The sequence below is a fragment of the Sceloporus undulatus genome, chromosome 5 (genome assembly GCF_019175285.1).
Source record: "Sceloporus undulatus isolate JIND9_A2432 ecotype Alabama chromosome 5, SceUnd_v1.1, whole genome shotgun sequence".
Lineage (NCBI taxonomy): Eukaryota > Metazoa > Chordata > Lepidosauria > Squamata > Phrynosomatidae > Sceloporus > Sceloporus undulatus.
The window spans coordinates 102,871,138-102,886,643 of record NC_056526.1 but is presented as its reverse complement, the minus strand read 5'-3'; the positions used below and the strand labels follow the sequence as shown (position 1 = coordinate 102,886,643).

Here is a 15,506-nt window from a genome sequence, read left to right as displayed (position 1 = left end):
TTGGGAGTACTTAAGTGCACTGATAAGCGGTATAGAAATGTATTTGCTATTGCTTGCTATTGCTATATGGTTAGTACAGGCAACATACATGCAAACCAGCCATCATCATTCCTAGAAGTGCAGGTCCACATTCAGATGGATTTTGTTTTGTTTTTTGAAATCTAAAACAAAACAAAACAAAACAAAACTTTCTTGTAGTCTACAGATAAACTACAGTTCCAAACAGAAAGGACTTCTGTGAGAGACTATAAAAAGCAAGGTGTTCTCTCTTGTAGAATAAAAAAAGAACACGTTTCAGAAATAATGTCTGTTGCCTTACTTTCTTTTCTGAGCTTATCTGCAGAAGAAGTTCACATAATGATTTCAGGTAGCCAGTCAAATGTTGAGCAAAAGGCTGGTAGCAATAATAACATATGCATATATATCATGCATATCCAAAGGAGGGCAAACAAAATGGTGAAAGATCTGGAAACCATGCCCTATGAGGAACAACTTAGCTGGGAATGTCTAGCCTGGAGAAGAGAGGGTTAAGAGGTGATATGATAGCCCTGTTTAAATACTTAATGGGATGCCATATTGAGGAGGGAGCAAGCTTGTTTTCTGCTGCCCCAGAGACTAGGACGTGGAGCAATGGATGCAAGCTACAGGAAAAGAGATTCCACCTCAACATTAGGAGGAACATCCTGACAGTAAGGGCTGTTCGACAGTGGAACACACTCCCTTGGAATGTAGTGGAGTCTCCTTTGGAGGTCTTCAAGCAGAGGCTGGATGGCCACCTGTCGGGTATGCTTTGATTGGGATTTCCTGCATGGCAGAATGGGGTTGGACTGGATGGCCCTTGTGATCTCTTCCAACTCTATGATCCTATACTTGTATGTTGTTGTGTTCCTTCAAACAATTTCTGACTTATGGCGACCCTAAGGCAAACCTCTCATGGGGTTTTCTGGGGCTGAGAGTGTGTGACGTGCCTAATATCACTTGGTGGGTTTCCATGGCTGAGCAGAGAGAATCAAACCCTAATCTACACTGTCCTAGTCCAATACACTAATCACACTGCTTCCTAGCAATAGCAATAGCATTTACATTTCTATACAGCTTCATGCTGAACTAAGTAGTCTCTAGGCGGTTTACAATCTGTAAGCCAATTGCTCCCAACACGCTGGGTACTCATTTAAGTGACCTACAAAAGGATGGAAGGCTGAGTCAACCCTGGAGCTCTGGGATCGAACTCATAACCTTGTGGCTGCAATACTGGCTTTTAACCACTATACCACCAGGGCTCCTATATAGCAGATACAAGGATGCATCTGTTTTGAAGGATTCCCCTGCTCTATTGCGAACTGCAGTGTATGAGAGAGTGGCTGAAGAGGGTTATCAGCAATGCAGCAGAGGAGGACCAGGTTTAGCCTTCCCTTTTGCTGTCGCCTTGGTTCAAAATAGATCTTGATAATTACTATTAAATGAAAGAAAAATCCACATTAAATGAAATTAAAATTCACACAACACATGTAGGCAATGCATTTAATGTCAAACAACTGTTCTCATTTTGGGTAACAGCTGAAGTGCTTTGCAGAGTGCTAAGAATCCAGGGATAGTTATGGGATATTATCAGATTTACCTCTTCCCCAATACACTGTATTTGTAAGATTAATCAATTACAGTTGTTTGCCTTTGGGTATCTTTGCTCTTTGGAATAAAAGGTGGCATTTGATCAAATGACATGAACAGCTGCTCCCGTCTGCCTATTGCCTGCACCACCATCTACTGGGAGGAAAGAGAAATGCAAATTGCTCAGTGAGTCTTAACTGAAAACTAACATTATGGAACAGTGGTGCTTTAAATATATTGAAACCACAAATATTTTATTTCTTAAAAATGAAAGAAAAACAATCCAGTTTGCACTTTATTTTGGTATCTGAAGTAAAGGATTGGATGGCATGCTCTCTCCATTCTGCATGCAGTTGTCGACTGGAGCAGCATCTTTCTGCAGTGCTGGCAATCGGATAGGATCCACGGCTGCACCTGAGGAAGCAAGCTACTTTAGGGGACTCAGTGCAAGCTGTGTGCCCCTATGTATTGCCATTGACCTATCCAGGGGTCATATAAAAATCCCTAATTTTTTTGCCCCAAAACCTGCTCTTGACTTATACATGAGGTTGACTTATAGTCAAGTATATACAATAATTTAGGGCTCATTGCATATATTTTTAGCATCTGTTTGCACATTAAGTATTGCTAACTCTCATCTCTTGGTCAAAGGCTGTTGCCTACAAGCCAGGACCTTTTTAAAGGCAATTGACTTGGACACACATGGAAGGAGCCACTTCAGCACCAGCACTGCTACACTGTGGCTGGTTCAGTTCTTTCAGAAGCCCATTACAGTGGACCCTTGTTAGCCACTGGGGTTTGGTTCCAGGAACCCCCGTGAATAACAAAATCCGTGTATGCTCAAGTCCCATTAAATACAATGGCATACCAAAATGGTGTCCCTTATATAAAATGGGAAAATCAAGGTTTGATACTTGAAATGTATCCTTTTAAAAAATACTTTCAAGCCGTGGATACTTGAATCTGTGTAGAAAAAAATCCATGAATAAGGAGGGCCAACTGTACCTTGTGCTCTATAAACCTAGTGAGGAAAAAAAATCACAAGAGTGTTCCTGGTGACAGTGTCCTTTTGTCATGACAGCATATTTAATGGCAATAGCAATACATTTCTATACCGCTTATCAGTGCACTTAAGCATTCCCTAAGCGGTTTACCAAGTTAAGCTAATTTCCCCCAACAAGCTGGGTACTCATTTTAGTGACCTTGGAAGGATGCCAGGCTGAGTCGAGATTGATCTCTTGGGCTGGTACTGAACTCACAACCTTGGGGTTTGTGAGTGAGTGGCTGCAGTACAGGCATTTAACCACTGCACCACCAGGGCTCTAGGGCATTAGTAGTCCTGATACAGCAGTAGGTCTAGCCCATACTCAGACATTTTGTGCTTGCTGTTGTTACACTTATACTCCTTCTTTTTCCCTCCAAGGAACTGAATGAAGCTTACCGTATATACTTGTCTATAAGTCTACAAATTTATGCCCCAAAATTGACCCCCAAATCCCACGTCAACTTATTTATGGGTCACTATGGAAATGTGATAGCAGCTCTTTCAGATTTCCCCATGCAAAGTGAAGGAGTTCAGCAATAAAGATCCAAGCAGAAAGAGTCCTGGGTAACTGATTGATATTCCTGTTTAAGAGTCTCTCCTGCCCGCACGAAGGCTAAAATGAAAGCTGAACACTGAAGTAAAAAGCCTCAATGAGAGTCCCTCTTGCCATACATACACACACTGAACTCAAAGTTTTACCCTTGACCTATCCATAGGTAATGGCAAAATCCACAATTTTGGCCCCCAAACCTTGACCTATACATGAGGTTGACTTATAGTTGAGTATATACGGTACATAACTCTTTTCTCCACTACATTTTCACAACTCTGTGAAGAAGTTTAGGCCAAGAGTCAATGACTGACCCAAAGTCACCTGGTAAGGTTCATGGCTGAGTGAGGATTACAGCTTGTATTTCCCAAGTCTCTGGCCACACTCTAGCCACTACACCACCATGATCCTAGGAAAGAAGCCTCAAATAAACATTGTGTCCCAGGCCTTCCAGAGTTTTAAAAATACCCTGTTCCAAGCCACGTTCACTGTTATTTTGCTGTCCTGAACTTGATCATGTTAGTAGAGTGACCACAAGAGTCCCCTAAGAATGTTCTATAGAATGTTTACATGGCAAATAGATGTGGTTGTGCCTGTCAGCCAAATACAGCCAGCAACATTTATTAGTAGCACAGGTGGTTATAGGGATGGGGGAAGGAAAGCAGTGACCTGGCATTTCACAGTCATGTATGCACATTCGCATGCTTGCACGCTACAGTTAGGATGGATCCAGTCTCCCTTTGACATTTAACTTACCCAGGAAAGGTTCTGAAATCCAAAATGCTATAATACATGTGTGTATACATCACCAACATTTTAAAAATATCTCCAACATATCTCCCAAAAGCATAATAACCTTAAAGTAATCTTTTACCAGACGGATCCCAAGAAAAAGGAATTGTCCCTGTTAAATAGGAAGAAGTGAACTTTGTACATTCATTTCTCCAACTTTGCAGAAATAATTGTCATGCCTCCTTGGTAGATCTACTCTCTTTTTTTTTGTACATAATGGCTTGATCTTCAGATGTTCATCAGTTTTTACAAAATAACATTAAATATAGAAAGTATAAAAGTTTGATATGATTGCCTAGGTCTATTAGGAAGACATTTGTTCTAAAGCAGGTCAGTTATTTTTTTTAATCCAGTATACAAGAAAATCAATAGATTTAATAAAATAAAATATTTATTCATATTATGTTTTGCATTATATATTATATGGAAACCCCCTTCCACATAAATCAAAACCATTCAGAGAGTTGGATCCTTTGATCTGACTGAGAAAAATATTTTTCTAGAATTAGACAAATGTATTTGATGGGTTTGGATTAATGGGCCAGGCCAACTTCTTCTCTTTTGCTTCTCTGTCAAATGAATCATATATGGTGCCTTTGGAAACAGTTTTGGCTGGCACAGGTATTTCTGAGATCCCAACATAATTTTTTTTGGCTATCTTTGAACTTGTAGTGATGGTATATGCATTGCTTCGGTAGCATTTCATGGAGGACATGCAGAAGGTCTCCTTCATCCCTCTCCTGAAATTGGCATTATACACAGAGTACAAGCTAGGCTTTGAGGCTGCAGAACTAAAGGATATCCATGTTACTGACATAAAAACCAGGGAACCTTTTCGGTAGTCTGTCTCAGATGGATGCCAAAGTTGAACCACATAAAACGGAAGCCATGAGAGCAGGAAAAACAAATTTAACATGAGAAACATCTTGATGGTTTTCACCTTTGTCCTTGGAACAATGTTCATTGTCCTCCGGACTGTTCTACCATCTGTGCCTATCCTCCAAATATATTTGATTACCTTTTGGTAAAAGAGAATGATGAGAACAGATGGAATAAAAAAAGCCAGTAATAAATGGATAATGCTATAAATAGCCCCATCCCAAGAATGTGGTGGGAAAAAGCTGCAGTGATTGTCCCAGCCTGACCCAAAGAAAAAGAAAGCAGGAGATACCAGTGCAGCATTAAAGATCCAAGATGCTGCAATCATTTTCTTGGCTTTCTCCCGAGATACTTTGAAACTCAGTGGGTAGACAATAGTATAGAATCTATCCACACAGATGGAGAGCAATACGTACATCTGTACACCAGGTGTGAGATACTGAAAATATCTTACTAATTTGCACATCGTGCTCCCGAGCATCCACCCATCAGAAGCTAACTGAAGAAGCACAAATGGCATACTTCCTATACTAATGAGTAAATCTGCACAGGCCATGGAGACCACAAAGTAATTGGTTGTAGACTGAGTTCTTCTGCTCCTGTGGATTACCAGGCAAACGAGAGAGTTTCCAAAGACAGAGAATAACCATAAAGCTCCCAGAAGCAGGCCGGCTGCTATGATTTCTCCTGGCATCAACTCATACCGTGAGGCTGTTGTGTTTTTCTCAAGTGCAGTTTCCCTCATTGCATTGTTTGGCATAAGTTTAGATGTTTCTGCCTGGTGGCTCTGTGGAAGCAGCCCAGATGTTGGAGTAAGAAAAGGAGCAGCACTGTCATCCATGTCATGAGCAAGCAGCATGTTCAGTCGTTGCTTTAAAGGGCTGCATGAAGAGAGAAGGCCAACAATTAGTGAAATTGAAAACAAAAATCACTCTTAGGGACAAAGACACAGACTGCATCAACCCCTTGGTGATATAAAAGTATGTTGCTTCAGTTCTTATAGCCTTAAATTTAAATTGTTTCAAACTATTTTAAAATTGATTATATTTGTACTCTACCCTGAAATATTGTGATATTGTTGCTGGGTGTCTCAAAGTGTCCGATGTATGGCAACCCTATCATGGGATTTCCTTGGCAATACTTGTTTAGAGGGAGTTTGCCTTTACCTTCTTCTGGGGCTGAGAGTAGTCTTGTTCAAGGCTACCCAGTGGCTTTCCATGGCTGAGTGGGGATTTGAACCCTGGTCTCCTGAGTAATTGTCCAACGCTCAAACCACTACACCATGTTGGCTCTCATATAGAATAATACATATACTGTATATTAAAACAAATGAAAACTAGATACCACTAACAGACTATCTATACTTTCAGACATCAAATACTGAAGATAAGCACTGTAGGATGATGACAAATATCCAGTTTTTGCGCTCAGACCATATTGTCTCCACTGCCTTCCAAGCAATGTACCATGTGTGGAGATTTTGTCCCACCATTCTCTTTTTACTCAGTAGTCTGTCAGCAAAGGAGAGTGGTATACATGGGGCAATTCTTTTCATAGGATGAAGGGTGTATAAGGCATTGAATAGATTGGTTCCCTAGCAAAAAAATTCCCAACTATTCAGAAACGCTCTGGAGACTATTTGACAGTAAATTTACAAAGGACAATTTTGAGGAACTTGAAAAGACTGGTTTCACCTTAAACACTGATACACAACAAAATAAAGAGACAGAAATGTTGTTCCTATTTCCTAACAATACCCATGCCATCTCTTTCTGTCCATGGAGTTTCATAGACTCTAAGGTGTTCCCACCCATCTCCTCACTCATGGACTGTGGTAATGCTAGTAGTATTAGACAGTGATGGTCATGGTTATAGTGCTCCTCTATGAGCTGCCTTTGTGAGGTTTTCTTGGAGAGCATTTTATTGAGGGACTGCAGGTTGACAAACTTTGCAGTCACAGCTCCAGTCCTTGGCATCTTTAGCTGAGAATACTTTTACGTAACTGAGCCTTGCAGAATTGATGCCAATGAAAGTGAATATAGCAATAGCAATAGTAAGTACATTTCTATACCACTTATCAGTACACTTAAGCACTCCCTAAGCAGTTTACACTGTGTAAGCTAATTGCCCCCAACAAGCTGGGTATGCATTTAGTGACCTTGGAAGGATGCCAGGCTGAGTCAATCTTGGAGCCCCTGGATGGGACTGAACTCACAACCTTGTGGCTTGTGAGTGAGTGGCTGCAGTATTGGCATTTAACCACTGTGCTACCAGGGCTCCATATATATTGATAGAAATATGTTTCAAATAAAATATCTCAACTGAATCCAAGATAGGGTGGGCTGGGATTGCTGGAGGCCTCATAATAGTCGATGTGACAAGGGCAGATGGATCACTGGAAGGTTCCCAGAGTGACCTACACTTCCTTTCATACCTTTGACATGAGACCATTCCTAGGATCAGGTGAAATATGGCCTAATCTCTTATAAGGTTTTCCACATGCCAAGGGAACATTGGTATTAGTAGTCTTTTGGTGTGCTAGATATGTCTGGTTATGGGCATGTCTGCAAAGAGTTACTATAAAGGGCTCTGAAACATATGCATGAATAACCTCCTGATTATGCTGTTGTACATAATACACTCTGTATGAGGCTGTTCTTGAAGATGACTTAAGCTGCAGATAGTCCAAAACACAGCAGCTTGATTGCTGACTGGAAAGCCATATAGACATTATATAACACAAAACTTAAATAGAATTGTACAGGTTTCCAGTCTGAATCCAAGATGCTTGTGATGACACTTAAGGCCCTAAACAGCTTGGGACCTCACTACCTGAAAGAGCACTTCTCCCTATATGTGCCTGCATTAGGAGTAGGGTCATCTGAAGGGGCCCTTCTGTGTATCCCACCAGTGAGGCCACTGGTTGAGGATGAGAAAGAGGGCTTTCTCAGCTGTGACACCTCAACTGTGGAATGCCCTCCCCTTGGAGGCCTAACTAGTGCCAACACTGATTTTATTTAGGCATCCAACAACAATCTGGTTAAAGCTTGTGGATGAAGGGCACCAATGTCACAAAGAGGCCCATAATATATTAAGGGGTCACTGAAATCTCTGAATTTAGGAAATTCCTTTTAAGAAAAATTAATGTAGCAACATGATGTAGCCATCTGTAACTGAGTAGATGTAGAATATTGGTATAGCATCCTCTTCCTGCCAAGTCATGAATGGCTTCAAGAAGTCATTAAACAATCATCCCTTTTAAAAATAATTTTTCAAGCTGTACTGTACCTCGGAGCATATATACCCAGAACAAAACACATAAGGAATTCCTACCCATGCCTAGTATATATAACCTGAGGTAGCTGTGTTAGCAAAGTACAATAACATCCCAAATCCACAAAACAGCAATACCTTTATTGGAACAACCAAAATGCACAAAATACATGTTGCAAGCTTCCGAAGCTGCACTGGTTTCTTCATCAGGCAAAGGTATGTTGTTGTTGTTGTGCACTTTCAAATAGTTTCTGACTTATAGTGACCCTAAATTGACCCTATCACCGGGTTTTCTGGGGCTGAGAATGTATGATTTGCTCAGTGGGTTTCCAGACCAAGGAGACAGTTGAACCCCGATCTCCAAAGTCATAGGAGATTATATCACAGGGATTGGACTGGGTTGGGAGTGAAGCAGACCGCTCTCTTGTCCTTATCCTGATCAGCCAAAAGCATTTCAGAGATTTTGCGCTTTGTCCCGTCATTGAAGTTGAATTGTATTAACGTGAACTCCCATTAATACAAAATGACAGGGCAATTCCACTTCAATAATGGGACAATGATAAGATAAGCACAACGTCATATGAAAGTATTTCGTGCGATCGCAGTCAATTGCGGTTCAATGATGGGACAATGACCGGATAAGCTCAATGTCATCTGATAATCTTTGCATTATCATATGATAAGTTTGAGAAAAGGACCGGACAAGGACATCTAACACTCAAACTACTTCACCACATTGGTTAAAAATCATACAGCAGAAAAAAAATCATGACAATGTGGATCTAGAATGGACTGTGTATCTACTTTTAATTCCTTGGTTTACTCCCATGTCCCTTTTTTGATGAAACATATAGAGATTCTATATATATGCACTCTAAGGCTGCAATCCCATACTAACCTCCCTTGGAGTGAATCCCAGTGAACTTAATTGGGTTTACTTCTTAGCAGATATGCATATGACTGTGCTGTATAGATATCAATAATCTATATTTAACAGAGAATACAGTAGTTTGTGTATGCATTAAGTATCATAATAAGAGACATAAGGTCAGCAGTACAGACTGTCGAAAAACGGCGGCCTGCCGGTGCCTGTTTTTCCTCCAGAGGGAAGCCACAGCCGCCAAATTGCACAGCTTCCCTCCGGCTTTAAAAGAACCTGCTTTTTGCAGGTTCTTTAAAGCTGCAGGGGCACTCATTATGTAAACGCCATGCGGCAACATGCAGATGCCACACAGCGCTTATGTAACAATGACGGCGCTCATGTACACAGGGCGCCACCATTGTTACACCACCATTATGTTCTAGGGTTAGGGACCGTGTGGTTGCCACACGTGGTCCCTAACCCTAGAATCAGCCCTGGTACGCCACTTATTGGCGGTATGTACCAGGCCATAGATTTTCTAGCTCTGTTGTAGTCTAAGCTGAATATATTATGTGCTGACTCAAACATGTGTATTTGGCAAAAATTGTCTCGTTTTATAGGTATGACATTAATTATTTCCAAAGGAATATTGAGCAATCTGAACCACATCAACATTGTCACTGGAATTTAGTGTTGTTGGCCACAGAGCATACACCTTTTAAATACATCGTTTTGCTAAGGTTAGCTGTATCACATTAATAATGCTGTATTTCATATCCCATGCCTATGTTATGGTAGGTAGAAAAAGAAAATGAAATTAGACAAAACCTTCATGCAGGCAATATAAAATATCTTTATTTCCTTCTTCCTTAAGAGTTCCTAATGTTAGCCTGTCCGCAAAAGTTCATCAAAATTAAAGAGTGTAGCTCCAAAAGAAAGAATGTATAGTTGAGAAGTTAGCATCAGACATTTTGGTTTTTGCCTTGGTTTTAGAGTGCATCTCCAATTCAGGTAAAAAGAGATTGAAAACAAAACAAAACAAAACAAAACAATACCCCCTCTCCCTCAAAAAATTAATTTAATCTGCAAGAGGATTTTAAAATCAGCTTTCATCAAAAGACACTGGGGTAATACATAAAGTGCAATCCCAAGCAGGATATGAAGGCAAGATATGAAGTCAGAATAAATAGGATATGAAGGCAGAAGCTTTCCCCAAATTTGTTCAGTATCATAGGTGCCCTGCCTCTGGACATGCCATTTTGGTAACATTCATTCCAAAGATTTTTAGAAGCTTAAAGACAGTCAACTGAAAAATGGCAACTAGCCTGTACCAAATATATTGTAAAACAAATGTGTTAAATTGTAGAACTTAATTTGATGTATAAAGTAGCTTTCTGTGAAACTCGAAGGCTTTCATGGCTGGCATCCAATCTTTTTGGTGGTTTTTTTGGGCTATATGGCCATGTTCTGGAACAGTTTATTCCTGATGTTTCTTTCACCTGTATCTGTGGCTGGCATCTTCTCTGAAGATGCCAGCCATATATGCAGGTGAAATGTCAGGAATAAACTCTTCTAGAACATGGCCACATAGTCCGAAAAACCCACAAAAAACTATTTCTGTGAAACTGTTATGCTTGGGTAATGGAAAATAAAAGATTAAAAATGGGTTGCCAAAATAACTACATCACAGTTAAATATGAAATGAATGCATCATTAGGGATTCAAAAAGCAACAATAAGTTTATAAGGTCAAAAGAGCACCAGGGGTTCATTCACACTACTGAATTATAGTGCTATTATTCCAATTTAACTGCCATGATTCTGTCCTCTTGAATCCTGGGACTGGGGAAGGCAATTTAGTATTCTTAGGCAGAGCACTCAGGTGTCTCTGACCAAACTACAAAACCCCAAGATTCCACAGGGTGGAATCATGGCAGTTCAAGTGGAATCACAGCACTATAAACAGCAAGTGTTAGTGTAAATGGGCCTATGGCATTATTGGATAGCAACTTGTTATGACTTGATTCTCTTTATATCTGCTTTTATATTGGTAAGTTCAATATTGCTGTTGAAAATACAACCAAAACAAAATAGTAAGACACAAATCCAATTGTGTATCCTAGACAGAGTGAGCCCACTGAACCAACTACTCAATGGTTAATCAACACCAGTGTACATCTCATTGATTCAACTTGTCTACTGTAGTGGGGACTAGTAATTGGATCTAGATAGTTGTCTATTTATCTAAAATTGGGTACATTCACAAGGACTGAAAAACCCTAAATTCTGTCCCTCTTCTTTCTGATTTTATACTGATGTAATTTATACTGGCAAAAGAGGAAAAATAGAGATATGGAGATATGCAAAAATATGAAAATTATTATTATTATTATTATTATTATTATTATTATTAAGCTTTATTTATATAGTGCTGTAAATTTACACAGCACTGTACATACAATCTTTTAATTAGACGGTTCCCTGCCCTCAGGCTTACAATCTAAGAAGACACGACACAAAAGGAGAAGGGAATGGTTGTGGAGAAGGGGATCAGGTCCTGGAGTTCAACTTTCCAAGGGAGATGGACTGGAGGGAGGGCTCTGTTTCTTAAGGATAGGCCCGATGGCATTGGGCCTGCCATTTCACTCCCTCCAGGCAGGGACGTAGCTAGGATTTTAGGAAGGGGGGATCCAGACTAAGTGCCACCATTATAATGGGGCTTGGGTGCGGCGGCGCAGCAGCACACACCATTCATTTTTCTAATGGAAGGGGGGTCCGGACCCCTCCCCGGCTACATCCCTGCTCCAGGCTTACCCTTCTCCCTCTCTAGATGATGGTGGATGGAGGGGTGGGCTTTTCTTTCAGGGAATGCCTGATGGAGCTGGGATCTCATTATTATTATTATTATTATTATTTATATAGCGCTGTAGATTTGCACAGCACTGTACATAAAACAATAAATATAAAAGAGTAAACCTGCCTATGGTGTACAATCTAAGAAATAGTAGGATAATACATATAAAATACATAGCAATACAGGAAATGATTCAATAAAACAGGCAACAAAAGAACATCAAATAGCAAGTGACAATTATGCAATGCCTGGGAAGCTTCTCTGAACACGTTAACCATTTACCTTGTTATATCTAAACTACAGTATTACATGGCTAAACTTAAAAAAAAACCAAGCTTGGCCAACATACAACTGTCACCTTGGAAATCCTTTCTGGACAATTTCATGGAATATGGATGTATGGTCAGGCTAGGTGAGAGGATAGGAGCACCGGGAGAGAATTTAGACCTTGTTGGGTTTCTAATGATATAACTAAGAGCATAAAGGAATCTGAATTGGATGAGATCTAAATTAACCAACCTATTTTATTTCTTTTCTTTCTGGAAATTAGTTCAATGTTTCATGCCAGATTTGAAGCTGCATTGGATAGGTTTTTGGTTTAATTCCAGTTCTAAAAGAACCTTTCTTGAGAAAAGTGAACCAGTGTGGTGCAGTGGTCTGAATGTTGGGCTAGGACTGTAGGAGACCAGGGTTCAACTCCCTCTCAGCCATGGAATCTCACTGGGTAAACTTGAGCAAGTCACATTCTTTCAACCTTAGGGAAAGCAATGGCAAACCTCCTCTGCATCCATCTTGCTAAGAAAACCCTAGAATAGGATTGCTATTTATTAGAGTTAACACTTAAAGGCACATGTCAGCAATAACAACTCTCCAGAGAACTGCGCAAAGGTATGAGTCATGGGTTTCTAAAAGGCATGTTTTTATGAACATAGCAATTGCTTTTCAGGATCAGATCAAAGTCTGTCTAGACCAACATTTTACAACAACAACTGTCTTCCTAAAGCCACTGTTTCTACCCATCTTCCCCCTAACATATGAAGTTTCTCTCTCCATTTTCTGCAGATCACCACTGACACTGTCAGAAACTGTCATGGCCTTGCAATCTGAGCTGACAAAACAGGGCCTTCACTTATTTTCTTTTGGCTTTTAGAGCTAGGAGAGAAAAGTGACTGCTGGAAATACAAATTCCTGGTTGTAAGCTCTGACAGATATGGGAAACTTCTGATCAGATGTACCAGTCCCACTATCAGATAGCCATATCTATACAACACCCCTGCCAGATGTACATGTACTGTATATGCTAAAAAATTGAACCACTTTCAAGTCTCTGGCCTAGGACAGCAAGGGTTGATTGGTCAAACCTTGTAGTCAGCATCTCTGCTGAATTCCATTATCTACCAACATTGTTTGCTTGTTTCATGATCAAACAATTGAAATACTGAATATCGCCCCCACATACCCAACAAAGTTCTATCTCCCTCTGTCTCCATGTAGCCCTGAATTTGGCGAACAATGCATTATAGACAAGAAATGACACTGATAGAAAATGTTACCTTTGGAGTAAGAGTGACTGACAACACTTCTGAAATGTCTTTCTTGAGTGGAAGCTTGCCTGAGCCATTGTTTTGTCTAATGTTAAGGTGCTTCTGGAAGTCCAGGTCAACAACCCTTGTTTGAAGAAGCCCCTTTATTTTAATTAATTAATTAATAATTTGTTTTATTTATATACCGCTATTCCAAAGATCATAGCGGTGAACAGCAAGTAAGCTAATTAGTAAGTAAGCTAATTTTAAAGAAATTCTGATGTCATCCTCATCTTTCCTTGCATGAGAATGCTTTAAAAAGAATTCCAAGTTCAGGCCAAACAATTCTGGGGCAGGTTCTATTGGAACCAAGAGCTCAAGCTGCCTGCCTCCTTCTGAAGGTCCCCTACTAAACTGAAACCACTCTTTCAGACCCCCAGAATCCAGGATGTTGGCCAGAGAATCTCTTTATCTTATTTCTCTTTCTCCAAATCTTCGCTCTGGTTTAAGAGGACAGCTTGTCCTCCTTTACTTGCACTGTTCCAGTCAGGGGGGCTCCCTAGATTTTGACAGGTCCAATCGGATGAAGGATTGGTAATTCCTCAATCTCCCAAAACTATATTTTAGGGAGTACTTTCCCTGTCCATTGCAGCTCCCCCAAACTGTTCCCTGTTTCTCTGGTGTGTATGTGTGTATGCACAAGCATGCACATGCATATATGTATTAGGGGCTCTATTGCTCATACTTAGCAGGAGAAGCCTGCCTTTCTTGTTGGAAGGCTGTGGACCAATTTCTGTTTAAACAGAATAAATATTTCACTGATTTTTCTTTCACATTCCTGACGATGGATTATTTAAAAAGCAGCCTAGCAATGCTCAAAGAAAATGGAAATCAATTTAAAGTTAAATCTTTTGGTTCTGTAGGATAACATAGTTCTCCTTTAACAAGACCATTTGCAATTAAGAGGAAGAGAGAAGTAGTTATACCTGCTTTAAAGCATAATCCAGAATGAGGTGAGTTGTTTTCGATTAGGAATTCCAGCCAAAAGAGCATTTGTCATACTGGAGATCAAAAGCATGTTCATAGTTTCTATAAAGTCTTCTTCATTTGGACATTAATCCAATTTAAATTTAGAAGGATGATACATTGTATTGTCTTGTTTGCCTGGAAAGAGAAAAGACTAATGTTTTGTTCAGGTCTCACTGTCAGCACCCATCACCTTTTAGCTCCCTGGAACTGATCACATGGCAAATGAGAGATGGATCATGTGGCTCCTTGCTTCCACATAATAGCAAGAACAAGCTCTTCCTTTATATTTAAACAGGGTTAAAACCACAACTTCGACTGCCAGTTTGCTAAGCACTAGAAAGAGCTCCCCCCAGAAATGTTTTCTTTAGAACCCTCTGTTTGAATCAGTTGTTATATCCAGTCACTGGCACCTACAGGAAGACTATCTCATTTCAATAGAATCCATCTTCTAAACAAATCAATAGCCACACTTTCACAAAATCCCCTTTAGAAGTCTCTTTTTAAAAAAGATATGCAGAACCATGGACAGCAACAAGGTTTTTGGAGGGCAGGTGAGGTAAAAAATTATGTTCTGCAAATTGCCACACTGGAGAATCAATAATTTCATTAGGCTCTGTGCCTGTGTTTCTGCCTCTCACCCTTCCCCCAAGGAAGAGCTGGCATCAAAACGAAAGAGAAAAAGGTGGCACAGAAAGCACCATTTGTATAGCATGCTTTCTTGAAAATGCAAAGGAACATCATTCACACACATCCTACCTTTGCAGCCACTGCATTGAAGAATCTGCCCTTGTTTTTGTCCAAGGTTTTCATTTTCCAGGATACATGCACTGCCTGCTTACCTCAAATGCTTCGGAATTGGATCCCAAGGAAAGGCAGAAATTAGGATGTAAACCTGCAGCTGGCTCATGCTGACGTCCCAGTTGCCATGGTGCTCTATGATTGTTGAAGGGGATTATTTCCTTCGGCAACAGTCACCATGGGCCCCCTGACAATTAAGGCAAGGGGGGTGGCAAAGAGAGCAAATGTATGATGATAGAGATGGAAGAAGAAGAAGAAGAAGAAGAAGAAGAAGAAGAAGAAGAAGAAGAAGAA

The 15,506-nt window shown here is 40.2% G+C and overlaps 1 protein-coding gene across 2 annotated transcripts; it reads right to left on the bottom strand.

The window, feature by feature from the left end:
• Positions 1-4,419: 4,419 nt before the first annotated feature.
• GPR19 (G protein-coupled receptor 19) lies at positions 4,420-15,340 on the bottom strand. 2 transcript variants are annotated; one of them, XM_042469409.1, is made up of 3 exons: positions 15,254-15,340; positions 14,372-14,549; positions 4,420-5,755 (listed from the first exon to the last, which is right to left on the bottom strand). In XM_042469409.1, the coding sequence occupies exon 3, from the start codon at positions 5,731-5,733 to the stop codon at positions 4,501-4,503; it is 1,233 nt and encodes a 410-aa protein (XP_042325343.1). In that variant the 5' UTR covers positions 5,734-5,755; positions 14,372-14,549; positions 15,254-15,340; the 3' UTR covers positions 4,420-4,500. The 2 variants fall into 2 exon arrangements, with proteins under 2 accessions (XP_042325343.1, XP_042325342.1); XM_042469408.1 differs by having other exon boundaries at positions 15,171-15,331.
• Between the last annotated feature and the right edge of the window lie 166 nt (positions 15,341-15,506).